The sequence below is a fragment of the Passer domesticus genome, chromosome 10, assembly GCF_036417665.1.
Source record: "Passer domesticus isolate bPasDom1 chromosome 10, bPasDom1.hap1, whole genome shotgun sequence".
NCBI classification, from domain to species: Eukaryota; Metazoa; Chordata; class Aves; order Passeriformes; family Passeridae; genus Passer; species Passer domesticus.
In genome coordinates, this window is record NC_087483.1 from 13,050,175 (window position 1) to 13,076,573 (window position 26,399).

Sequence of the window (26,399 nt, forward strand, 5' to 3'; positions counted from 1 at the left end):
GGCTGCCCAGGCCATGATCCTGTGCCTGTACTGCTGACTTGCAGTCTGTGCTCTGACACAGGTGCGACGTGCTCTGCTGTAATCCCAAAGGTGAAACTCTGCATTTGCCAAGTAGAGGAAAGGCAGTGCTGCTACATTCTTACCTTGTCTGGCAGAGGGGGGTGGGAATTTATCAGTAGTGACTTCTAGAAAGCTAAAAACTTAGCAGGGAGTATCCAAGGAAGTATCCATTGTAGGTGTAACATCACCTCAAAGCCCATACCTTATACTTTCATCCTTTGTTCTCCCCACTAGTGGTTTTTCACACCTTCCTACTTCTGTGCTGCTTTCCAGTGCTCTATCTTATCCATGTCAAACTCCTACAGTCTAGAACAGCCTTTTCTTTCTATTTGCTAAGTGGCATATTTATCTATATCCTTTTATTTATATGGCGCTCTACAAATGCAGAATAATTGTGTGGAAATGGAGCAGCTGAATGAATGCTTTGTTTTCATTTCACAGCAAAGGTGTCATGCCTACTGAAATTAGTGAGCACATGAAAAAAACAATTAATACAGTATCTACAGAGCTAGACATTTTAAACACACCCCACAGAGATCAAAACAGCTAAGCCTTTAAATCCAAACAGATTTCAGTGGTTTTACTTCTAAGTGATCCTAAAAGGGGTTTAATTACTTTCTTTCCTAAGCAAGTTCTAAGCTTTTCCTTCATGTCTTCACAATCTATTTTTGTTTAAATAAGTCCTTGTCAACACAGGAAATCTGTGTAAAGTACATAGTCCTTGTTAATATAAAACTACTCATATCTTTACCTTTGAAGAAAAAAGTGAAGGTACTTTTATTGTTAGAATAATTTCATATGCCAATGAACCTCCATTTAGTTAAAAAAAACTAATACAAATTGTTAACTTCAAATGGTTTCCATATACAACAACTGATTATTAATTTCAGAGCTTAGAAAACTCATGTTGTATTAAAGATTAAGTTTAGTTTACTAAGTTTTTCTTCAGCAATAAGGCAATACTTGGAGGGCTAAAGTAGTTTTTGGTTTTTTCATCCCAACTGTACTTTTATAGGAAAAATTACATTTATCAACTAGCAGGAATTGCTCTAATATTTCTCTCTGTAATTAAAATGGTAACAAGCTTCCTTGTATTTGGGTGGTTTATTATGCTTTATTGTGCTTGACAGCTGCATCAGGAGAGTTCCCTTTAATCTGACTCATTTTTCTTGAGCCATACCTCTATCTTTATGTAGCTCTGGGATATATTTCTTTTTTCTACCCCTCAGAATTGACAAAGAAACTGTAGGATCAAACATTAGAAAACACAAGGTACATGTTGCTGTTTAAAACAAAAAAAAGGTGACACTGTGATCTTGCCTAGGCACAATCTGTGCACAGTTGTAATGGGTCTACATTAATAATCCAGAAGAAAAGCTAGAATTCCAAAATCTCTCTCATTAACATTGCAGAGCAGCTTGTGGTACACCCGGTTTGACTCACACCGAGTTCCCAAGGTAAAGCTGGTGTACCTCCGCTGGGAGCTTCAGACTTTATCTGCTCCCATCTGTAGCAAGACTTAATTCTGTTTTTAAAAAAGTTCTATCCTGACATTCTTTGTGTCAGTAAGTCTCAATGATCAACTCCCAGAACACAGAGAAGCTTCTGATAATTTAACAGAAAATACTTTCCATATGTGGTCATCTCCAATTCCCTTTTAAAATTCTTTCCCTACCACCAAATCATCCAGTCAAAGACATTTCACCCTGATTACACAAACACTGAAACCCTAAACGTGTTAACATTTGATAATTTCTTAAAACACTTACCTATTGCTGTTTCTGGCATGGCAAAAACAGTCTTTTCTGTAGCAACTCGAAAATGTCCATGGACTGAGACACCAACTCCCTATACAGGCAAAGGACAGAGCTATAAAATTACTGGTAAAAATAACCATAACCACAATTATGGTTCTGATTAATCATAAAAATAATCAAAATAATAATTCTATGTAACATACCTCTTGCTTTGTTTTACAATTTAAATAATACTAGATTTACAAATATGCAGCTCAACAAAATATTAAAAGGCCTTTTATGGTTCAAACACCAATAAAGCATCATATTATCTTCATCATTGGCTGAAATAGCTTTTTCTATGCTTTGAAAGATTGGTGAGTCATACAGAGAATAACTTCAGAAAACCATGAGTGACCCCATTATCTCCACTGGACTACTAAAGCAGTTGACATCCTTTTGCTAATGTTACTCCATCTATAATTTTTGCACGTACTTCAAATCACCACCAAAAAAAAACCAATACTTTGGAAAAATACATAAATTTCACAAAGTTGTCATCCTAATACTTTAAAAAGAATTAATAATTAACTGTTCTTCTAATGTGATAATTACCTACATTATAAACACAGAAGTATTTCAAGCAGAAAAAGCCTTCAGCATTATTAATTAAAATTCAAAATACAGGGCTAGAAACTAATTTTTTATCCTGGGCACTTGTGTTCACCAAGTGTGAACACAAATGTATTCACATTTCTAAGCATCTAGCACAATTCTCTAGCAGCCTGTCATGATGAAACCCTTCCCTCAAAAGCAGAAGAGTTTCTGGCGTTGTCTGTGCCATATTTTAGGTAGTAAGCAGAAGCAAGTCCCAATTAAAAAAAAATCACTTTGCACAAAATAAATTTAATTTAGATAAATCTTCAAGAGGCAAACTGATAAAACAAAACAGAGGCAAACAAATAAAACAAAAATATTCTATGTAATCCAAGAATACTTAGATTATAGAGCACAACCACAACATACATACTGAGGTCTCATTTCTCTCCTACATTATACTTGTCAATAGAAATGTGTGTTTGATCCTATCTGGAGAGAAGACCCTCTGCTGAATAATTTACAAGTAGTTATTTCACGCAAATATTCTCTTTCATCCTTTCCACCATTTCAGTTTACTTCCCTTTCTCACTGTTAATTTTCCCCTCGCTCAGACCTTCCAGCATCCATGTTTCATGTCAAAACCAAGATATATTAAAAATCATTGGCCGAAAGAAGCCAGTGTCTGATGAGGATAGAATAGATTTTAAATAACATTTTAAATTCTTTAAATACTAGAAAAAGGGCCCTTTACCCAACTAAGGCTATTAGTCTTCACAAATAGCTTTACAGTATTTCATACTTCCCATAAAAACAGTGGGATTAATTGGGTGCTACTCCCTTGGACAAGCAGTATGTATTTGACAGGTTTTTAAGGTGAGAGTAGAACTTCTTTTTCTTTTGCTTATCTACAGAGACATTTGATTGGGTTTTATGTCAAAATTTTTTAAAGTTATCTCAATTTAATATAAATTAAATTTCCTCTCACCCTTCCCTGGCCTCTCTTATAATTCTGCCCAAGAAGAAATTAATTTATTCCATTAGGGTGATACACAACTAAATCTGAAAAGATTTTCAACTATCTGCCGCTCTCAGGTTTTAATATAGATGTATGAAGTTTTTAAGATTCCAGTTTAATTTCCTGAGAAATGCACCCATAGGGTGAGTGGTTCTCAAACCCAATTTTATATTCAGGAACTAAGCCAAACGTATTCACATGAAGCACTGCTGCTCCAAGGAGGCAAATGGGATTTGAGCAAACATCTGAATCTTATTTGCACAGGGTAAACCCTTATGTCTCACCCCTTATCTGTCCTTCAGCCCTTTCTCTGAGCACTGGTCAGGTCTCATCTGAGCAGCAGCAAGAGCAATAGGCCTGTGTTTGGTTGTCCTGAAAATGTAAAGCTGCCTTCACTCCTAAAACAGCTCCAGAACTCTTAAATGAAATGGAAATGTGACTTCATCACTTCCAGCTTCTTTAATGTCATAATAGCATATTTTCACTGCATTAAGTAAAGCCTGCTGTTATTTTTATGCATGTTCAGCAATAACTATGACATTTTTCTAAAGATAATGAAATACATTCATGCCCCTTTTGGTATTTCTAATGCTTAAATTAGTATTTTCTAATCCCATATCTAAAAATACAAATACCATCTATCTCAAAGTGGTTTTTTTCTGGCTTGTTTTCTTGACAATCAGAATTTTGTTTAAGGATTCAAATTTTTGGCTTGAGTATTAAGTACCAAAGATTCGAGTGTGAATTCCATGAAGGGAGCTTCTCTTCCAAGCTTGTTCTTTTTTTAGAGTGATAAAAATAAATGCTGGGTTCTAATAATAGAAAGCTGAAAGATGTAATTTTCTTTTGAAAGAAGTAATTAAATCAGTTTTCACTTTCTCAAGTGCTTTAGCCATAATTGGATTTGTTTCTAGATAGCCTTCAAGTTTTGTACAGCCTTATTTCAGATGTATATTTAAGAGACTAAAACTGTATTTTCTTTTTAGTCATAAAGAAACAGGTGTAAAGATGTTCTTGCTTCTTTGAAGATAATTTCTAAATAATCCAGTACTGAGATAAAATTTTGAAAGAAAAATTAGTTAATGGTAAAAATCCCACTAAATTCTTTACTGGTGTTCATGTTTTTTTGTTTATTTGTAACTTCCTAAATGGTTAACATACCACTGCATGTTTAACCTTCTAGATCTAACACAGAGGACAGACAGTCATTAGATTAATACATCCTGTGAAAAGAACAAACCAGTCAGAAGCCTAAATGCATTCCTCTTTCATTTCTGGATTTTCTAATTTTGTTTTGCTTTCATTTAGCTGAACTCTTACATAGCTGGAGTCCCCCCTAGGAGGCCCTTCACACCATTAAAAAAATCTTTTGTGTTCACTCCACCAGGTCCTTCCAGCATTTACACATACAAGTCTTAGCACTATAATATCTTTATTAAAATAGACTTTATTCTGCACTGTCAGAGTTCTACTTTTCATGATCCTAGATAGTAAAGCTGATGTCTTCCTTCAGACTTCTCCAGGGTAATACACTCCCATGGTCAAACAGACTTTTACTGCTGGAAACTTCTTTTTCCACTGACAGCTGAATTTTGTAAAGGGTACTCATAGAATGAGAACAGAAGTTAAGGAGAATAAAGAAATTAACAAGCAACCATTTTAAACTGCTGGGCTGGTTTTGGCTGAGATAAGTTGATTTTCTTCACAGGAGCTTCTTCATCACATGGGGCTGTGTTAGTCTCAGCATACCTCAAGGAGGCCAATCATTTTACAGGCAGTTCAGTCTGAATTCATCAACAAGCTTCCAAATTAAAATGTAGAGTATTTGAATTTTATATCCCATGCAAGACTGCCCACTCAATGCTGTATTTCAAAAGTCATTATGTGACTGTGTATAGAAACTTTATCATTGATTTCCTTTTTTTTTTTCTCATGATGGATACAGAACCTTATTACAAGTATTTTTCTAATGAAAAACAACGTGACCAGCAGATGCAGAAATGAAATGCAACTACTGTGAATCTTGTGTCCCAAAGGTTGTATTTCTTAAATGCAGAATGACCCACATTTAGTAAATCAGAGGATTTAGAGAAGTTATTCAGAAATTGAGGGCCACCATAACAGAGAACTATACAGAGGGAAATAAGTACTCCCTTCCTGGTCACCTATAGGAAAGCAGACCCACAGCAAAACCACACATTACACCTGGCTATTTACTAAATAATCTATCTCACATTGTAAAGGAATCACTGCCTAGGAATGCTTAGGCAGCACAATAAAAGAAACATAAATAGAAAAGGTCTTCAGGGATGTTGCTTGCATCACCTTCACCAGGTTGGTAAATAATTTTTAGCTGTTTGGGTAAGCAGTGTTATGATAATACCAATACAGACTGCAGTGAAAGTCCTTTTGTAACAGCTCCCATCAAGTGACTGCATTTCTTACATTTTTAACTGCATGAGAATAGCTTCTGGTAGAGCTAGAACCAAAAAGAAATGTAGCAAACAATTGAGCATAAGTGAGCATAACACAACCAAGGGCAAATATGTCTGCATATAAATGTGCAAATATAGCCAAGGTGCAGCAAAAATGTTTTCAAAGTGGGTGAGCAGAATTGATTCAGGAAGCAGCAAGAGCTTATAGCTACAGTGGATCAAAAATCATGGATGTAAGAGCATTACCCCCTGCATCCAGACACAATGAATCTTAAACTGAATCAAAATTAATCTTTGTTTATCATTAATGTTATGGCCCACTCCAAAGAGTATAATCCACTTTCATCTGTAGATACCAACAGACAAGATGACACAGTGAGCCAGAGCAATGCAGTGTGGCAGATCAATCTGGACACAGAATATCACCTTCTTTGGCTGCTGACATATAAATCAACTCTATACAAGTGTTTTAACAATATCATTAACCACAGTGGGTATTGTGACTGTTTCAACAATTTAGTGTGGTATTTTAAAACATAAAATATTGATGTTATATAATTTAAATAGAAAATATTTATTTCCATATACTGATTAGGTATTAGAGAGTCTCAGTCCAAGTTGCTACAGACACATAGAAGCACAATGAGCTGACTGCAGACAGATCATCTCTAGTAATATCTGATGTCTCAGACTTATTCTTCTGACCCCTAAGTATTTAAACAAATTGAGCCAACTACATGAATAGTGATCATCTAGGTCAGGCTCTTCTTACAAAGAAATTTAGAGAAAAAGACTCATAGGCCACCCTATGCACCAATGCTGCTACGGTGAGTGTCCTTTATCAACCAGATTTAGATAGACTTTTTAAAAGCCCTGGTTTTCAGTTATCACAAACAATTTTTACTGGGGTAGCTATCATAATCTGCACAATTTTTATGGACACAAGACCTGCACTGCAACAGAAAGAAGACATGTAAGAAGACCTGGATCTGAAAAGCCTATAGCTCTTAATTAGTAGCAACTGCAACTTTTTCTAATTTTACACTTGAAAGTATTCTTTTTATCCCAATTTTGTTTCTTTATACATAACTAGCCATGTGTTTTTAAAAAAAAGATAGCAAATGTGGCTTTTTTATTGTTTCTAAAATTCTAGAAGAGTTGTTCCTCTGTATCACCTAAAAATGTAGCTACTGCAAGAAATCCCTGTGTCCAGCTCATCAAGTCTTGATGTCTGCAGGGAGGGCAAGCAAGTGGGAGGGAACCTGTTCCAGCACCTTGCATCAGTGCATAATTGAGCTTTTAGGTTTTATGTTAAAATTGAATAAATACTTCTTGTTGTTAAAGAAGGTACGTGCATCAGAACTTTATTTAACAGTGGCACAGTTATTTGGGATAACAGCAGTGAATCCAGAGGATTTTTGTAATGATGTTCTATTTTGCTGAGAAAAGTGCTTGGAAAGTGTAAGACTGCTTTAAAGTCTTGCAACTCAAGGAGAAAATGAGCACTGAAATTCTTCAGGAATTGAGGAAAATGGGCAGAAACATGAAAGGATGGAGAAGCAGGCAAAGATAATTCCCTTTAGAACATTTACTCCTTGATCTATAATAAAGGGAAGGGGAGGGAAATAATGAGGTAACTGTCAATATGAGGCTAGGTAGGTACACAAAGGCCTAGAATTAGAGAAAAATAGAGACTTATAGCATGCAAGAGTCTGGCATTAAATGGTAAGAACAAATCTGTGCAGAAGGTAGCAAAAATCTCAATCATTGTACAGTAAGGAGAGGGAGAGAAAAGGAGTTTTACTTACTGTACCAGTACTGAGCTATAATTTAAAATACTTGTATTCAAGACAGTGCTTTATGATTCCCTTTGGGAAATAACATCATGTGCAAATGATTGAGCATTCAGTGTTTCTTTCTGTTGATGTCAAGAGCTGCTGGCATTCCAGTCTGATTAGCCACAAAATGAAGAGCACCATTTATCCCTGGGATCATACACCAGAGCCAAGCAGGAAGGGCAGCGTGGCCAGATGGCAGAGAGAGTGGAACAGCAGCAAGGAGTGAGCCCTTCCTTAGGATTGCCTCAGCATTGTTTTCAACACCCCACATTTCAGGAGGTAAGTGGTGCACAAGTCAACCTCACAACTATTTGTTTGTACTTGCAAAATCTGTATTCTATTTCACAGCAAAAGCTGCCTTCAGCTTTGAAGCGCTGGCAACAAAACAAGCCACAGGCTCCTCTGTGGTACACAGGCAAGGGGGGAGGAGGACAGGCAGAGAGGGAACTGGAAAGCAGCTTATCTAGGTTTAGTATGACAATTACTTTTACTCCAGGGCAGATTTTAGAGTGCAAATTAAAACAAAACCAAAGATGCTCCAGAGCATGATGGCTGACAAGAGGTATGACATACTTACAAAAAGGAAGAAAAAGAATAAGAATCAGGACAAGTCCCAAGAAGTACTGACACTTCTAGGTTCCAGTTTCATAGCTTTAAAAAGGGCTGAATGGGTAATAATATCCATTAGAGAAGTACTATGTAAAATCATAATATTTTGTGAGCTTTCATATGCTGCAGCTAGTCAACATGAGCCCCATATGTATATATGAATATATGTATATCTGTATAGATATATATCGATAACTATTAAGCAAAATTTCCATGATTTGCAATAAAATTTGCACCTCAAATTAAACTAAAAATGAATAGCTTTGTTCTGTGGGCAATATCCACTTGTAAATGCACATTCCTGTAATTAAAAATTGCATCACATGTGGGCAAAAACAAGTGAGATTTTATAGAGAATTTTCATCCTAATGTTTCCTAGTTTTTGAATGTTGGTCTCAAATGCTGCTATCTGCACTTCTGAGTAGAAGTTACATGCACACAACTTACATGACTAAATATATGTTGGTAGTGAAAGGAACATTCCTGAAGAGTTACAGCTGCACAATCTGAGTAAAAATGGGACAGGATAAAGACAGGTATTGGTCACCTCAGCTCCTTTGTGTACTAAAATTCTATTGACTAAAATGGATAACATACAAGCTGCTTATGACATCATTACCAATTTACTTGAGAACAAATATTAATTTAATAAGGATTGTTGACCAAATCCTGCTAAAGTGTAAATGTAGATGTTTGTAACTATTGGTAGATGTGCCATCAGGTCCTGAGATCTGACTTACAAGGAAAGGCAGATTCCTCTAGCAATGTCAGCATCTGGAATATTCTGCTAAAAATGAAATGGCACTAAAGGTGAAAAAGAGCTAAAGCTCAATATTGGGTACTGAGTTTACTCTTCTACTGCAACATGGATGCAGTAATTCTGATTCTGTATTCCAGAAGAGAAGCTGCACAGGTAGATGCACAACAGAATTAGTATTTCCAAACCATGGAGTAGGTTCAGGAATTTGGCTGCATGTGTTTCTCTGGAACACCTGCATTACCCCTTGATTAAAATGACATCACTCATTAAGCAGCATTCTGAGAAAGCTCCATATTTTAAACTGCAATGTTTATAATGTCTCCCATCCACAGCATTGCTTCCTTTCACAAACAAGCCAGGCAAGCACAGCCTAGATATAATCATTGGGAAATGGAGGGCACCATCCTCTGAAACAATATTAAGAGTTAGCAGCAGTTTTCAATAAAATTGAGAGGGTGCCCCAGCTGAGGTCATGCAGAGTCAATCATCAATGAAACTTCATTTGACAGCTTCATTATCTGCTTGGATGATGAAGTAACACGGATTTCTGTAATTCACAGTTTACTTTTGGGGAAGGCAAACATTGAAGGGCAAGATTCAAAACCATCTCACTTTGGAGAAACTAACTAAATGAAAATAACTACACTGAGGAAGGCATAATCAAATACAGATATGGTAAGTGCTTCCCATGGAATAAATGCCTAGATACTTTTCAGGGGTTTACAGAAGCCATACAATTAGTACAAATAAGGCAGTGCTGGTGTGAAAAGAACTACTGAAGGTATCACACTACAGCAGAGTCTGCCAAAGGCTGAGGGGAAATCAGCCTAGATTCACCACACCAGGGCAGCCTCATCAGCCCAGGGCCACCTCCTAAGGCACTCGGGTTTCTTGGAATTCAGAGAAAAGGAATACTTCATTTTCCTTTGTAGTCTTTGAAGAAAAGGGTGGCTCTGCAAAACTGACTCTTTGACAAATCAGTTCAATCAGTTCAAGGAAGAAGATTTAAAATTGATAAAAGGTAAGCAATAAAGAAATGTACTGTGATGGAAGCTTATGGTAAGCAAGGAGGAAAGAGGTGACAGTAATAGTTTTGGGAATAAATAGAAGTGGTGGCCTCCTAGGACTGGATGCTTTCAAAACTGCTATTTACATGGATTATTTGTGACAGAATATCTCTGTAATATAGGGAGGATAATTATTCTGCTCTACTTGGTGCTGATGAATCCTCCAGCTAAAATATTGTCTGGTCTCTGGCAATAAACTGTAAAGTACACAAATGGGAGAGATTCCAGAGGATTGCAAGGCTAAAAGACTTAATCTATAACAAAGGCTGAACAGCTATCCTTATCCCTATTAAAGACAGAGGACTAGGAGTAAGGAGTGCAAGTATCTCAAAATGTCCACAGGGAGTGTGATTAAGACTGGAATATGTTGATTACACATACTAAAGACTTACAATAGACACCAGGGAAACCAAGCTAAGCACTCAGTTGGCATATCTAGAAAAAACAGCATCCCTGCTGTTGGAGAGTTCTGAGTGCACCAGGTGAAAATCAGCTAGGCAGTCATCTAGCTGTACTTAATCCTAACGCAAGTGCAAAAGTATAATCCTGATGATCCTCCCAGCTCTGCACATCTGTGTAGTCTAAAGCTTAACTTACTTCATATTACACAAGAGAGTAACACTCAAACAGTTCTTAAGAAAATTCTACTGTCCAATAGTCACCCTAAAGAAACTCTAAGTAAATAACTCAGATGTTGACTCTCAGTGTAAGTAAAAGACCTTGCCTAAAAACCCATACTGCCAGGTGACAAAACTGAAGGAAAGCCACTCATGAACCCAAAGACCCAGTCACAGGTTAGTACTGAAACTGTACTTCTCATTTTGTAAAGCTACTGAAGTTTTGTTACAGATTTTTTTAACTGTTTTAAGTTAAGTGACCTTGACCATTTTCACCAACTTCCAAAGTCTGTGCCCAGTTTTTCTTTTTTTTTTCTCTGTCAAATAGTCTCCTTGAATTCCAAGCCAAATCATTGAAAAGCCACCTCTCAAGACTGTCTAGTGTGCTTTATTTGGCTCTGAAACAGGTCTGAAAAACAATTTTATGAATCTTTCTGTTTGTTAGAGAGAGTATCTGACGCAGGAACTTATTTTGTGCCAAAGCCTTATTTAAAACCATAGCTTTGGCCTGATCTTATAAATCACCTATATTCATCTCCAAAGAACTTAAGAGAAGACTGTGACTTTTCTAAAACCAGAAGACCAAACTTAGGACATCATTTGCAGAAAATAATATTTTTAAAAGCCCCAAACATCTGAATTTCTTGTTAGCTGCTCAGGCACTTAATTTCAAGGGAAAGAAATTTTACAGACAGAAACCAGCTAAATCTGAAGTAGTTTTTAGGCACCTGAGAGTGTGTGCCCAGTGTTCCTTTCAACAGTGCATATCCTTTACCCTGCAGTAAATGTGGTATTTATAACTCATTTCACTATTCATCAGCAAACTGCAGTCACCTTTGCTTCTATCAAATTTGTCTTACAAATTTGAACTTACTGCTCCAAATAAGTACAAAAAGATGAAAGATACATTTAGATTGAATATCAATTTTTGATGAACTACAGAACAGACAAGAAGGTGCTGAGAAGAAGCTCCACAGCCCCATCTGTTGGCTAATGAAACTCCCAAAGCCATCCACCAGCCCCTAGCCAATAATGAAATAGAACCAGTTCATTTTTTAGATAAAATTCCAGGTTTTATTTTCACAGTTCTATGGCATCTGTGCACCAGTAGCAATTTTTACTATCCAAGCACATAATAACTGAGTTTTTAACACACTTCTGTCATTTTTTTATTTAGTTCCCCTAAATTAGGCTGCACACTTTGAGTCAGAATCTAATTCCCTACCCACAGGTAAAGATGCTATTTCTAGTATATGATAATCAAGTTAAATTCAAACCCTAATGGCAGTTAAACTGTGTTACAGTCCCACTAAAATTTGGCTATCCTGCACTAAAATTTGGTTACCCAAAAAAAAAGTTTCAGGCTAATTGCTATCTTTTTGAAGTTCTTTAGAGGAAAGAGAATTCATAACGAATCTTAGTAAGGCAGAATCATCTGACTCCATTATGTTCTTTTCAGTCCAAAAATACACTTTCCTTTCAAAGGACAAAATTCTATTCCTGCTCAGGCCACAGTCATAACAAGCCATCTGCAGGACCTTTAAAAAGATATTGGCTGCTGGGCAGTTTTGCTCATTCATAGCTTTCCATCCTATTATTCAAAAGTCCATAAAATAAATGGACTCCCTCTCTTTTATCTGCGAACCTTCAGGACTCCTATGGTCAATAAAGCAGGTTTTCTGCAAGAAGAGCTACAGAACAAGTCCCCTTTATGCTGGAAACAATGTATGTATGCTAGGCTGGGGGGATGGCTCTCTAGCTGAGATCTGTGGGGCTTGTAGCAAAGAAGCAAAGGGCAAGAGAGCTACTGCATGTTTACATCAAAAGCTGAGAAGACCAAAACAGACAAATGAAAGATGAAAAGGAAGGAGTCATGACAGGTCATGGATCATGTAGTGTTCCACTTCTTGTATCTATCTTTGACAAACTTTATTTAAATAAACTCTACACCTACATCATAGGGACATGCCCGAAAACAGCACAAATCTAAGCAGTGACATGGCAGACAGGCTTCATAGTTAAACTCAGTGTTAAAAATAACTGAAGATTATTTTAATCCACTCTATGATGTGATGCAAATATATCCTACAGATGTGACACTCACTAAAACATAATTTTAGCATGTAAAAAAAGCACGATGTTACCCTCTTAACAATCTCCTTATGGTGTTTGCAGATAACAACTGATGAAAAAATGATTAACACTGAGTACAACAAGCAATATGATGGAGTCTTCTCTATGATGCTTTAGTAATAAGGTGCAGCCCTGGGTGACTTGTGTGTGGAATCAGTATCCCACAAATGATGTTTTAAAAGTACTACAGAGGTGAGAAAGTAGATGCATTTCCAGATTATTTGTTGGAAAAACACAGAACTCGTGAATGTCTGTTAAGGTGTAGCTTAGAATTTTTCAATTTTTCAAAGAGCTGCTCTTTAAATGTATTTTTATATATATATATATTTTTATATATATTTTTATATAATTCTATTTTTAACACACTGAGAATGGAGAACTGTTCTCAGATTTTGTATGATCTATAAACTCCCCCTAGGTATTCTGAGAATCTTTGTGAGGGCTATTTCCAGCAGTGAGGGGATTCTGCTCCCTTCCTAGAGAAAGCACTTGTATTAGCTATCAAGGAACAGCAGAGGCCCTACAAGGGGGTACAAGAGGCCCTACAAGCATTGCACCCAGACAGGCAAGAGATGAAGGTTCAGATTATGATGTTTGTTCTTCAATCCACAGGTTGGAAATGCCTTGTGTGCACTTCATTTAACTCACAGACACAAGAAGAGATGGCTTTAAAACAATCTATCAGGTATCACACCAAGCTCCTTAACTTACCCCTCCCATTGTAATGCCATCAATAAGTGCCACATATGGCTTCTTGCAGGTGCCTGTAAAAAAAGGTAAACAATCATTCATCTTTTTCAAGAGTGGGCCTGTGACTGGCTGCCACATGACAGGCTTGCCTATGTCTTCAGCAAGAGCAGCAGAAAATAAATGAGAATTTAAGCAGTAATCATATTATCATCTTACAATGAAGGTACCTCATGTAATTCTTAAGTAATGAAAAGAAACACCAGTTTCTGATTTACTGGATTGTGAGTGTTGTAAGAGAACAGTATACAAGTATCAAACATTGGACTGTTTGTTATGTGAGTACCTGACAGTTTAGCCAGCACAAATAGCTTTGTCTGATGTTGGGACAGAGCAGATGCCCTTTCACCCCCTCTCACAGCCTGGATTAGGGGCACGGGGTGTGTTCCAGCCCTTCAGCCTTTATTACAAAGCCAGAAGAATGGGCGGGTTCCAGCCACAATGTGTCTGTAAATTCTGCAATGCAGGCGTGTTCTGTCATGGCAGCTCTTGCACACAGCCCTGAACGTGGTGCAGGCAGGTTCAGATTGCAATGTCCTGAATTACCAACTTCATCTCTTGGGCCCTTTAGAAGGCACAAAACTAAACCCCAATGCTTTCAATTGCCATTCATGGAAAGACTCAGAACTTCATTGTGAATGAAACAGCTGCCCTGTATTCAGTGTTTTCAGGTCAGAATTACAGTCCAAAGAGATTGCTGATACAGGTATCCCCTGCAACCGTGTTGTGAGTTTTTCTGTAACAACTATATAGAGCCTTGCTTAAAATAAACTATTTTAAAAGGCAGTTAAATCCTTCAAATTAGCAGTTAGAAAATGTTAAGAGAATTGTATTTTGAACTTTGTTCTTACATGAACAGACAAGCTAATGCATGGGCTGTAGATGCTACCCCCTGAAACAAATTTCTGTAGCAGCAAGCCTTTCCCATTGCAATGCAGCACCTCCCTGCTGTATTTTTAAGTTGTAAAATGTAAGATACAAATAAATATTTTTAGCAGAAATCTCAGGCTTAAAGGAATACAGTCATACTAAAACTAGCAAAAATCTAGGTTTTGTAATTACGTACATTAGAGATACTGAACACCTAATAATTAAAAAAAATTTTAAAAGAAAATAGACTTTTAAATTATGTACCCTTGCAACAGAATCGTCATCAAGTTCAACTGGCAAGGTAATACTATTTTTTCCCAACTATTTGAAACCTTAAACTATTTTTTTGCCTTGTATTGGTGAAGGAAAGAAAGGTACATGACCAGCATGCCCAGTTCTGAAACTCTGTCAAACAAAGTGAAAATAACTTTTCAGGAATTACTCTAATAGCTGTGCTCTTCTGTCAATGCAAGGAACAGCACCCCACTCCTGTAGTGACTAACACTGGACACCATATTTTAAAACTCAAACTGTATTCAATTAAAATGTGTTTGGAGTAGTTTCTTCTCATGAAAACCTTCAACTCTTGACTTTTAGAATTAATAGCCTTTTTTAACATGCTTTACTCCAGTAAACTTCACCCAGTGTCTTTGCAATAAACTAAGGCAGCTCACTCCTGAGTTATGCAGCCCTAGTCTTTCATGCAGTCTATTTAAATGGAAAGCCTTCATATAATTTAATCTTTTGCTTTCTGACTGAATATTAATGACTTTCCACACATCTATTTTTACCTCAGGTCTTCTTTGAAGCAGATCAATGATACTCAGGGCAGAACTGCAGTGTCTGCAGCTAAAACTAATTCTTCCACAGAGGAAATAGAGCTAACCAGAACAATGGGATGGGATGAAGTAGCTGTCACAATAACTTACACAAAAGAAACACATTCTGCATGCAAGGAATAAAAATGGGGTACGTTATATTACTGGTATTGAACTTGGTTTAAAAAAAATTACTACTTCTCTGATGTTACCACAGTCTTTAATAGATTATCAAAGAGATACATTTACATTTGAAGCCAGTGTTATGAAAACTGTACTGTTTCAGAAATTGTTATTAACATACCAATGGCATTGTTCAGCCTATATTCTCCTATGAAGAAATCTTGTGTCAGTCTATCTCCAACTTTTCCCGCTTCTGTGATGGCTTAAAGAGAAATAAAAATTCCGAAGATAACTGTAAGTTTAGTAGAAAATACAAGTAAAAGAAAACAATGACACATAAATTGGGTCTTTTCCTACAGCAAATAGAGACCTATTTTATCTTGCTTTATTATATTTGAGAAAATTTGCTCAAATTTCAATATGAACGCAAGTCTCAAATTTGATTTAACTGTATTTTGCTGGACACTTTGTCACATACTTGTGAGAGTACTGTCCATTTTCTAACCCCTCCTAATGTCTAGTACTCATTTCTGTTACTTTTCATACCAATATTTAGAACAGTCACTTAAAACTGAATATACTGAAGACTCGAAACACTAAAAATGAGAAGACAAGTAGAGCATGGCATTAAAATACATTGTTATACATTGTTATAACAAAAACCTGTGCTGCTTGCTTACCTACAATTTACAAAAATTTTGCTTATTTTGTCACTTTGGAGACTTCCTGCAGTTCATAGCTAAAAAATAATCCCAGATACATTGATCACCCTTGTCAGATCTGTATCTAGCCACCTAAAACATTAGACACAAATTATCCAATACTACCAGAGCTACCTGTTAGGGCCCTTCCAATTTCTTGGAAAGAAGATGTCAGTAATGAAAATGTGGGAAGAGAAATGTAGAGACATGAACCCTCCCCTCCCAGAATGACTGGCTGCTGTAATCAGTTATTCATAAAAATGTAATTTTTACTCTTTTATACACTGTCCTGACAGCTGTCTGCTGACAAATACCTTGATGTGCAGATGCTATTTAAGCTATCATAAGAGTCAGCATAACGGATCTTTTATTCTTGTGTAGCAAGATTTTGCTTACCCAAGTCACACTAAACAAAGGAAATCAACACAAAGTAGTGACTGGGGAAGACATGAAATGTTTAAGTGAGGATAGTCCTTACCTCGGATGTCACCCCCAGCACAAAAAGCTTTTCCTCCAGTTCCTTTTATAATTATTAGGAAAGTTTCAGGATCTTGCTCCCATGTCTAAAAAAAGAAGTAAATATTTCCACAGAAGACTAAAATCTGTATAAATAATTCTTGTTCTGTTTAGTGTCCATAACTGTTACTTCACTTTTCCAAAAAGCAAATGAAAGCATACTTTAAAATAGATTGTCTTAAACTGAAGTCTGAGATCTAAATGTCTTTCTGCCACTTCTACATCTTATTCAAGCATGAGAGCAGAGATCAGCAGAGCTGCCTTCCTATTTCAGAAAAACACCTGTGCACAGTTCTCAGCCTCTGAAGAAAGGCAGCACCCCACAAAATGGCCTGACAGAAATCAAGAACTGACACCTTTTCAGGCTGTGCTTCAAAAATGTCTAATGAACACCAAAAGGCATCAGACAATTATCCAACAAATATTGGTATCTAATGAATTTGACTCTGTGCATATGATAAACAGTAGCATTAAATTAAAAGAGACTAATTTTATGCTTCAAGTGTCATGGTACTTCACTAGCTTGTAGAAACAGTGCCTGCAAATCCATGAGTTCTCAGTTAATGACTGACACTGACAGCCCCCTGCTTCCTAGTGCCTGGTGTCTTTTATTCTCAGCCATGCAGCCTCTCCACAAAACATGCACTCCATCAAGAGGCAACACCACTGCATGGGTTGAAATTTGAGCCAACTGACCAGGTGGGTGCTGCCAAAAGGAACTCACAAATGCTGAGCACTGCTTGCTCTTAATTCAGTCCTGGTATTAACATGGATGTGCATTTACTTATGGAGATGCTAAATTTATCTCTGTCTGAGAGCTTGTTCTTTGATGTATCTCCTCTTTCTAATTTGCTTGAAGCTGCCTGGTTTTTCCCATGCTGTAAATCTGAGCTCACTGTACTCACACAAACATTCATCCTTTAAGTCAGTACACTAAGAAGTGTATAATTGCATTTTAAAATTGGTTTCAAATAACATATGTGGATGAGTAGAAGTGGAGCTACTAACCTTTATTTGAGGATAAATTTTTTGGATCATGGACAGATTTAGTGCATTGAGAGCCTTGGGTCTATTCAAAGTTATTATTCCTGCACCTCCTTTCTTTTCCAACAACACTTCTGCTGCTGCATCTGTCTGCTTAGACATTTTCTGTGCATGCAAAAACACATAAAGCAAATTTCATCAGTTAGGTAACTTGAGTAACATATTTACAAAAGTATTTATGGAAATATATTCTCAAAACACACCATGTAGGATCACAAAACATGCATTCTGGAATTGTATCCTAAGTTTTTTCCCTCTGTACTTCTATTTGCATTTCCTAAACAGTTCTTTGGAAACTACTTTGAGTCCTTCAGAGTAATAAAACTCAGACAAGTTTTTTGGACCACACATTGTTTTACAATAACATTTTGAGTTCAGTTAAATAAAATTCACTACAGAAACACATACACAAAAAAAAAAAACCAAATCAAACAAGCAAAAAATTCTCCACCCTACTAATAAAACACAAATCCATGGTTCCTTAAAACTGACATTCTGAAAATACTTGTAACAATTACAACAATGACAGTTCCATGTATCCTTACTGGTAGTTTGACACTGCAAACCCAAACACCCTGCTTTGTCTTTAAGCAACTTTTAACAGCAGAAAAGAAATCCCCTCAACTATTTTCACACACACAGAGGAATTTATAGAAGCTAACACAGAAACTATCTATAATGTAAAGAAGTATCTATAAAGTAAAGCAAAAAATCAAGCTTTAATTTACAGTATAATAGACACCTGTAACTGAGTGCTCAAAGATGTGGGCAATACTATGCCTGAGCAATAAATGCCAGAGTTCAGAACCACTGTGTGCAGACACATTAGAAGTTGCATGTGCTGTGTGCCTCAGGGGGGTTAAAGAGTCCTGAAAGCTTCCAACTCAGTCAAACATGATGCTGTCCTTACCAAATGTTGTAATATTACTTGCAGTCTGTTGAGTGCCCTCAGCCTGAAAAAAAAAAAATTAAAAAAACCAGTTAAAACCATAAACCAGCCACACAATTCCCTGAATATCTGACTGCTGGGTTAAGCAAAGCAGTGTCCAAAAAATTTGGGAACACAACTCTTTTACATGCTCCTCATAATAACCAATTAAATTAAGGCAAAATTTTGTTATTGAAACAGTTGGAAATTCTTTGCTTACTAGTATATAAACAGCAGATACCAATACCAGCTACTAATATTTTAAAGTCAGGAGAACCTGAAAACACCAGGACAGAGGGATTGAGGAGATGATTGACAGGCTGTGTCTTTTAAAGATTTACAGCCTTTTACGGGCACGGTTTAATGTTGACATTACAAAAAAAAAAAAAAAAAAAAAAAAAAGTTGTCAAAACCCTTGTCTATTTCCAAAAGTTTCAGTGACACAAACCTGCCCTCGTTGTATTTCACACACATTTACAGCAGGTTTGTGGAAGTTGTCTAAGAGCTCGCAGAGTGCTCGCACTTCTGTGGGTGACAGACCCAGGCTGTCAAACTTTGCCAACACGCCACTGGCTTTGAGCAGGGAGGCTGTAATTTATTAATGGCCACTGAGGCAGGCTGGAGTGAGGCCACACATCAGAGCTGCAGTGGGAAACTTCACCTTCCAGCGCCTTCAGCGCACAAACCCAGCCAGCCCCGTGTTATATGTTAGTGCCGCGCTACACTACGCCGCTTTTTAATCGCATGCTTGTTTTTGAAGGTGAAAGTTAGTGAAGGCCCGGCTGATCTAGGCCCGAACTACAGCTCGCAGCAGCCGCGGGGCTGCGGTGCCCGGCCGGCTCGGCCGGCGCTCCCCTCGCTCCCCGCCGCCGCCGCTCCAGCCCCTCAGGGCGGCCCCCGTTACCTGGGCAGCGCCCGCAGCGCCCGGCCCGCCATGGCGGCACCGCTCCCGCACCGGCTCCGCGGCACGGCGCGGGGCGCATGCGCGCCGCTCCGCCAGCGGCTCGTGAGGGGCGGCCGCCCGCTCGCCACCACGGGCAGCTCTTTTGTAGTAACCAAGGCAAATTCCCTACCTGGGCAGGGAAAGGGTGCTGCCCCCCGGATGGTGTGAGGGCATCTGGTGATGCTGCTGCGTTGCCGGTGAAGGGAGTAATGCCGCGTGTGGCAGCGACTCAGCCGTGGGGCTGGCGGCTGAAGGTGGGGAAAGCGCGCATTGCCAAACTGCCCTCAGAGCTGAACTTCGTGCGCCGAAGCTGCATTTTGTTATCAGGCTGTTTGTTATTTTCAGCAGTAAGACTGGTTTCTTAATTTCTGCCCTCCCGGCTTCTTTTCATCCTTAGCGGCTGAAACACCCGGCAGACCTGTGCTGCCCTCGCAGCTGCTGGCACACGGACAGCAGGTGAGGTGGGATTAAGGAGCCGTTCTAGTGTAACATCCCACCAAGAACTGCTTGTCCATGAAGGTAAATACACGGAGAACGTGTATTTATGTAAATGTAAATACATGGAGAACACGTATTCACATTTAGAACTAGCACGGTTACTGCCCCAACAGTGGCTACAGACGACGGTGAGCCCAAACACAGCCTGTGCCTTCAGCAAAAATAGACTCAGAAATTGCAACTGTGAAAATTGCCTTTTTAAAAACAAATAAAATATTGAGGCACTTCAGAGTTTTTCACACTAGGAGTCAATAATACAAAATTCACTTTGATTTCAGTAACTAAGACCATTCCATGACTGTTTTTTAGGCTGAGACATGAGACTGCTATTGAAAAGACATGATGAACCATGGAATAAATGACAATACAGTGCATTAGGTTGAAATGTAGCTTCATCATATCTTGGTGTAACAAGTTCTTAGCATCAGCTGCCCTGATTCACATTTGTATTTTAAAAAAAATAAAATAAACTTAAAACCTTTTAGCAAATTTATTTTGCTGGGAAAAAAAAGAGTCCTAGCTCTCAGAAGCACTTCTAGAGAAGTCTCCAGAGGGCAACCTTGCTCTTTATTTCTAAAATGATTCAGCCCCTGCTTACATCAGCGTCATCTGTGTTGGCATTTCCGTTGCAGTGACTCTCAGAGTATATTAAATCTGGTTGTAAAAATTTTAATCGAACTAAATAGGCACAAAAAATCCCCAAACCAGAACGTTTCTGTATTAACGCAGTCTCAGTTTTCAGTCTTGTACAATGTGAACAAAAAATAACTGGGAACAGAACATGAAGTGCTTTTGCAGGCACTGGGAGACTGTCTGTTACAAACTAATTAATTGCAATAATTCATTAGGTGATCCTGATTATTCAAACTTTCACCTAAAGGTTATATGATAATCAGTGATGCAGCTTTTTGGTGTGCAGACAGCCCTACGTGCTGCATTATGTCAAGTGCCATGCAATTAAATCTAAGCCAGGCTAAATGACACCAAATTATCACAGTTGGCAAACCTGAACCCTGACTTAGATAATTATTTAGAAAATTATTTTTGAGGATAACGTTGCAGCTCTCATCCAGGCATCACTAATTAGAGGGTTTGATAAGCAGGTAACATTTTTGTTTCTCATTTCCTGTGACTGAAATTCTCTACATTTCACAGACAAATATGAAAAGAACTTTTCTGTGGGATAATGTTTGTTAGTGTTGTTGTGAAAATGAAGAGATGGGTGTGTGGCAGCTAACCTTGGGTAGGAGCAGGTGGAGGCTGTTTGAAATCCCTGGAAATCTCCTAACAAAGTCCACCTGCACTGGGGCAAGGCTGTGATCAGGACATGGTTACATGGGATGGCTGTTTCTGGGGGTCCAAAATAGAAGCTGGTGATCTGATTCATCTTTTACTTATGCTGATTTTGGTCTGTTCTCCTGCTGTCCTCAGTGTAAGTAATGGTGTAAACCCCTTGTGGTCTTCCAGCTGTATGTCTGATTTAGGACACAAGTGGGCCTAGTCCTTTGTAAACAATGAAGTAACAGCAAGCCTTGCCTTGAGACAACTACTGATTTCTCTCCACAGTGCTGACATTGAATTTATATTTAATGTTTTCTTTAAAATCTTTCCTTTTTTTTTTTTTTAAGTAGTTTTTAAAAAGAAGGGTTGGCAAAATAAGAGCCATCTTCCTTGAGCCTTCATTTTTAAACCTGCTGGTGATGGCTTGAATTTACCTTTTGTTTTTTTAGGGGCAGAGGATTCGTAAGTGTTAGAAAATTACTATCTTTTCACAGCCATTTAGCTGACTGCAGTCCTGTCCAAAAAGCAATTCAGATATCATCCTATTTTTCAGTAGTCGTCCTGCACAGCCTATTTTTTCCAGAGGGGAATATCAAAGTGAAAATGCTTTCTAAAATGTAAATAAAATACTTTTTTAAGTAGGTGGTGGAAAAAGAGTGAAAATAATGGAGTTGCCTGAGAAGGAGCAGAGTGAGATGACCTTTAACCTGGGAGTTTATGGATTATTTTACAATTGGCAAAGAGGGCTGCACAATACTGGACCAAGCCAGGAACAGAGAGTGTAAGTGCAATAGCCAGAAGGAGAAGCAGGTTGTAATTCCTCCCCCTGGAGAAGTTTCCTGGCAGCACCTTCAGCAGGTTTGAAAAGAGAAAACAAGTTGCAGACTGTAGGAGGTCTGTAGAGTTGAGCAGATGTTTTCAGGTTTTGTTTCTGGTTTGGGTGGGTTTTTCTGGGGTTTTTTTGGTTTTTTTCCAGAAAAACATGTAACTTTAGGATGTGGGAGCTCAAGAAGGATTCCAAGAGCAGCTCAGCTGCGTTCTGTGTGCCACCTGTACACCCCTAGTTAACCATTAATTTGTGCCTCACATTTGCCTCTGAGAGCTCCCAGAGTAGTTGATCAGACCAGATAATAAATGGTACAAGAACTTCATCATGTCCCATGCTGCTGTTTCCAGGTTTGCTGTAAATTCAGTCTTCTCCTCTGCTGGTCTAACAGCTGGCATCTCATTTCTGTATGTGTGGATAGTAAGTGCATCCTTACAGCCTGTGAAGGTTAAAGGAAAATGAGTCTGTGAAGGTTTGAGGAACAGAATGGGAAAATTTCCAGTTCATGCCTGCTAACTGGTTATTACTGTGCTGACAAACAATCCTCACATTGTTATTTCTCAGTCCAACTCAGCTGACAGCCCTTGAAAACAAGTGACACAGGTTGAAATTTCCTTGTGCCACCTTGGGTACCTAAGAGCAAAGGCTCAGGTCTGCAGTAGAATCTTCCAGGGACATCACTGAGAGCAGAAGTAAACTTAAAATAAGCAGAAAACAAATCTGTTTCTTCACTCTCTAACAGCAGACCAACACAAAGAAGGACTGAAACACCTGTGTAATGTGGGGAAACAAATTTTGGCTTTTGTCTGTAACCTGAGTCACCTCTTGTGAACAGCCTGCCTTCCCCAAGGCTTTTGGTCAGAGACCTTTCAGATGATGCACTCATACAACATCTGCACTCATAGATTTGGGATGAGGGCATATGGCTAATGGCAAGCAGTAGTGAATCTCTCCTGTAGCAAGAGAGTGTGTTTCTTCACCAGTTAATTTGCATTTAATCAGTGGGGAACTACAAAGTGTTTGGAAAAGGCTGAAAGCAAATCCATAATGAAACTGTGTGAGCGAAGTAGTTTTCATTTTCTTTTGGCCTCAGAGAGCACCGGGGAAAGCGTGGGAGTGGCTGTGTGCTGCTGCAGATGCTGCCGAGAGGACGAGAGAGGATCCAAGCGAGGTCCATCCAGCAGTGAGTTCCTCTCCTCCCACCAGCCACAGCACTCGTGCTGCAGCCACCCTGCCAGAACCCCCTGGGTGAGACGGGACCCTGGGCAAACACCCTCCTACATCTTTCTTCCCTGCTGCCACCAGCAATCTGTCACTCCTCTCCCCGAACCACCCTCCACCTACGTACAAAGCCATAACTGTAAGGAACGCCCTCTTCCCTCCTCCTTTTCCTCCCCACGAGCCTGTTCTCCGTGGGTGAAAAATGCTGTCTTCCCAGAGATCTGGTCACCCCCGACTTTGGCTTTGAGACCCAAGCTGTTTGATACCTTTTAGGACTACAGCTTGGAAAGCTCTGCTTGCAGATCTATTGTGTTCGTTTTTCAATTGCATCTAATTGCACATGTGCAGGTGGGAAGGGGCTATTTGCTTCCCACTCGCTTCGGTACGCCTCCCTTCCTAAGAGGACCGCTTCCTTCCCTTTCTGCTCTCAGCCTCCCACGCATTTAGCAATGAGAAATGCTGCAGAAAACTGACCAGCTACCAACCCGCCCACCTGAGGAGGAGGAGCAGCAGCAGCAGCACATTTCTCTCGCTCTCAGCTTTTTAAACACAGTTAAAAAGAGCTGTAGCGTGGGTGGAAATAGCTGTAGGGAGTGTGTGTGGGAATGGGGCTAGAGGAAAGTGCATTTTTTCTTGGTAGGACACTTAACTTCTAGTGGACCAAAAAAATACCCCAAAGATATCTCACTGCTGAGGGTGTCTTTGGCTGTATAATCAGTTCTTGAGTCTCCCAGGTCTGGAAAGGATGAAGCAGGGAATAAGGCAAATGATGGCAGGGAAGCTTGCCTTCCAGACTTGAGGAGTCTGTTAGGAAATGGTATCTGTATTGCATCTCGTTGTGTCATCACGTCTGCTGTTCTCCTCTCAATGTGTGTGCTTGATTCTGTGAGAGTCAGAGCTGCCGGTATGTAGGAAGAGAAAAAGGCATGTGGTTTTCACACCATGTGGGTCTGTATTTCAAAATACTGTCCCTGTTGGACCTCTTGAAATAGCACTGTCCCAGAATATCAGTTAATTCAAGATTTACTCGGCGTGCTTCTATACGAAATTCAAATCAAGCTTATTTGCGTGAACTGGTTGTTATTTGAGGTGCTTTGCTTGTATTACATGAAAATAGCAGTGGAACTAGTAAGGAACTATACACTGGTGTAGAGTGCAAAGTGCTAGTGCTGTTTCTTAAGAAATCTCTCTGATAGACTCCAAGAGCCAAGGGTCCTCAACAGCTGTGAGTTTCTGACTTGGTTTGACTTAGCTACCTGAAATACAGATTTTAGAATATATAATCCTCCTCAGCATTGTCTTCACACGAGTGAGCTGCACACATTCTTCTCAGGCCAAAACTCTACCCATGCATTGGTTTTGACTAGATTTTTCACCACCATCAGACCTTCCATATATGTTACTGATGCAGAATCTTATATCAGGATGTGGTCTTCAATGATTCATAGTAACAGTAACGGCCAGCTAATGAATTTGACTCTGAAAGTACTGGAGATACCTGAAAAAAATATTGTGCAGAGCATGTAATTTTCTCCTAGTGAGTAGAAGCCTCAAGCCTGGGGACTGGGCTCACTGACTTCAGTGCCTTCCTCCACAGCCTGTCTCCTGTAGCTCTGAAAATTTTACCTTCGTCTTGGAAGGCAAATGTAGGCATAATTTTAGGCTTTGAAACAAAGGAAGTTATGAATAAGCCTAATTAACACATTTCTATGTGACACAACAGACAGATGAGCTGATGGACTTGTGCTAGCAAGAGGCAGAGCCCTATCAATGGAGATGTAACTTTAATGGAACTAATTATCCTGGTGTTTTAAAAGTCTTATTTATGACAGGTGAATTAAATTTTAAATATATCCTTCTAACCTTCCACTGAATCTTATGTAGCTCATAATTATAATCTACTGGAATTACATAGCCAGCCTGAGGAGGAACAATATTCCAAATAGTAAGTTCATGTCACTTGACTCATTTACTTTAAAACATTGCAGCAATTCCTTTGTCAGTAGCATTTTGAAGCACTGTTGGCTTGCTTGTAATTCTACCTCATATTTAGCATTGGTTCAGTTAACTTTGGAGGTAGTGCTTTTCATACCTTTTATATCAATGAATGTATATCAGATTTAAAATGCAGATTATATGCTTATCTTGCCAACTACCATTAGCCTGAAATTTTTCTTGTGTGAGCTATCTGTTGTGGTAGAATTATATTACTCAAGAAGCAGGGGGGAAAAAAAAAAAAAGGAAAAATCACCCAAACATTTATAATCATTAAAAATCTATTTTAGGAGCTCAGTGCTGTATGTAAGATTCCTCTTGGCCTCCCTGTTCTGTCTGTTGTTCAGCTGGAATGTCACACACTTTGGTCTTGAGCCATCTGCTTCCCTCTCAGGGGTCGTAGTGAATGACTGGTTACCTATTTTGTCTCCATCAGAATCAGGGGGAATTAAGCACAAAAGCATTTGATGCAAATTAGTAGCTTTCTGGCAGACCAGGGAATCGAGCACCTCAGATGTTTATTTCAAGAATTTGTTACTCTAATTTAAAGTGAGGCTCTTCAGCAGTGCAGTTTGGCTGACAGCGTGACAGTCAGTATCTTATTAAATGGATGTGCTGTCTTCAAACCTTTCTGTTTCTAGTCTGGCACCTCACACAAGTATTATTTTCACTTGAAAACATCTGCATTTTGTTTTAAAAGTCAATATTGAGAATATTTTTCAAAATTTCTTTCTGTTTTATTTCATCCTGGAGTACAGTGAAAACTGTTTGTAAAATAATTACTTGAACATTGCCTAGGGAAAGATACCTCAATGCCACAAATGATGCAAAGGACAGCAGAGCAGAGTGGAAAAACTTAATAATGAGGGGGAAAATAGGTCAGTAGAATAAACAGAGGCCTTTAAGCTATTTAATAAGCATCTATCACTCACTGCTGCAGATGTATTCTGTTCAAAGTATAAATTATTAGTGTCCAATATGGGGTAATCATGAGTTTCAATGCAACTCAATTTATCAG

The 26,399-nt window shown here is 38.6% G+C and overlaps 2 protein-coding genes and 1 long non-coding RNA gene across 9 annotated transcripts in view; 2 read left to right on the plus strand and 1 right to left on the minus strand.

The window, feature by feature from the left end:
• LOC135308640 (uncharacterized) overlaps positions 1 to 17,677 on the plus strand; it is a 32,574-nt gene extending 14,897 nt beyond the window's left edge. Inside the window, exons 3-8 of one of the 3 annotated variants that reach the window (XR_010369022.1) lie at positions 7,779 to 7,963; positions 9,614 to 9,728; positions 9,986 to 10,074; positions 12,913 to 13,062; positions 13,483 to 13,783; positions 15,284 to 17,677. This is a non-coding gene — a long non-coding RNA (uncharacterized LOC135308640). The remainder of the gene's footprint in view (positions 1 to 7,778; positions 7,964 to 9,613; positions 9,729 to 9,985; positions 10,075 to 12,912; positions 13,063 to 13,482; positions 13,784 to 15,283) is intronic. The other 2 variants (XR_010369020.1, XR_010369021.1) reach the window with 2 other exon arrangements.
• Positions 1 to 19,745, minus strand: part of HIBCH (3-hydroxyisobutyryl-CoA hydrolase) — a 37,625-nt gene extending 17,880 nt beyond the window's left edge. The window contains exons 1-7 of one of the 4 annotated variants that reach the window (XM_064433849.1): positions 19,691 to 19,745; positions 18,600 to 18,642; positions 17,654 to 17,794; positions 16,608 to 16,692; positions 15,610 to 15,690; positions 13,582 to 13,634; positions 1,830 to 1,908 (exon numbers count right to left, since the gene is read on the minus strand). In XM_064433849.1, coding sequence (XP_064289919.1) covers positions 1,830 to 1,908; positions 13,582 to 13,634; positions 15,610 to 15,690; positions 16,608 to 16,692; positions 17,654 to 17,794; positions 18,600 to 18,642; positions 19,691 to 19,734 — 526 coding nt within the window. In that variant the 5' untranslated portion in view covers positions 19,735 to 19,745. Of the gene's footprint in view, positions 1 to 1,829; positions 1,909 to 13,581; positions 13,635 to 15,609; positions 15,691 to 16,607; positions 16,693 to 17,653; positions 17,795 to 18,431; positions 18,563 to 18,599; positions 18,643 to 19,065; positions 19,349 to 19,521; positions 19,629 to 19,690 lie in introns of those variants that run through there. The other 3 variants (XM_064433850.1, XM_064433851.1, XM_064433848.1) reach the window with 3 other exon arrangements.
• A 1,636-nt stretch (positions 19,746 to 21,381) lies between these two features.
• MFSD6 (major facilitator superfamily domain containing 6) overlaps positions 21,382 to 26,399 on the plus strand; it is a 43,967-nt gene continuing 38,949 nt past the window's right edge. The window contains exons 1-2 of one of the 2 annotated variants that reach the window (XM_064433830.1): positions 21,382 to 21,490; positions 23,259 to 23,348. The gene's annotated coding sequence lies outside the window, so the exon portion shown is untranslated. The remainder of the gene's footprint in view (positions 21,491 to 23,258; positions 23,349 to 26,399) is intronic. The other variant, XM_064433831.1, reaches the window with a different exon arrangement.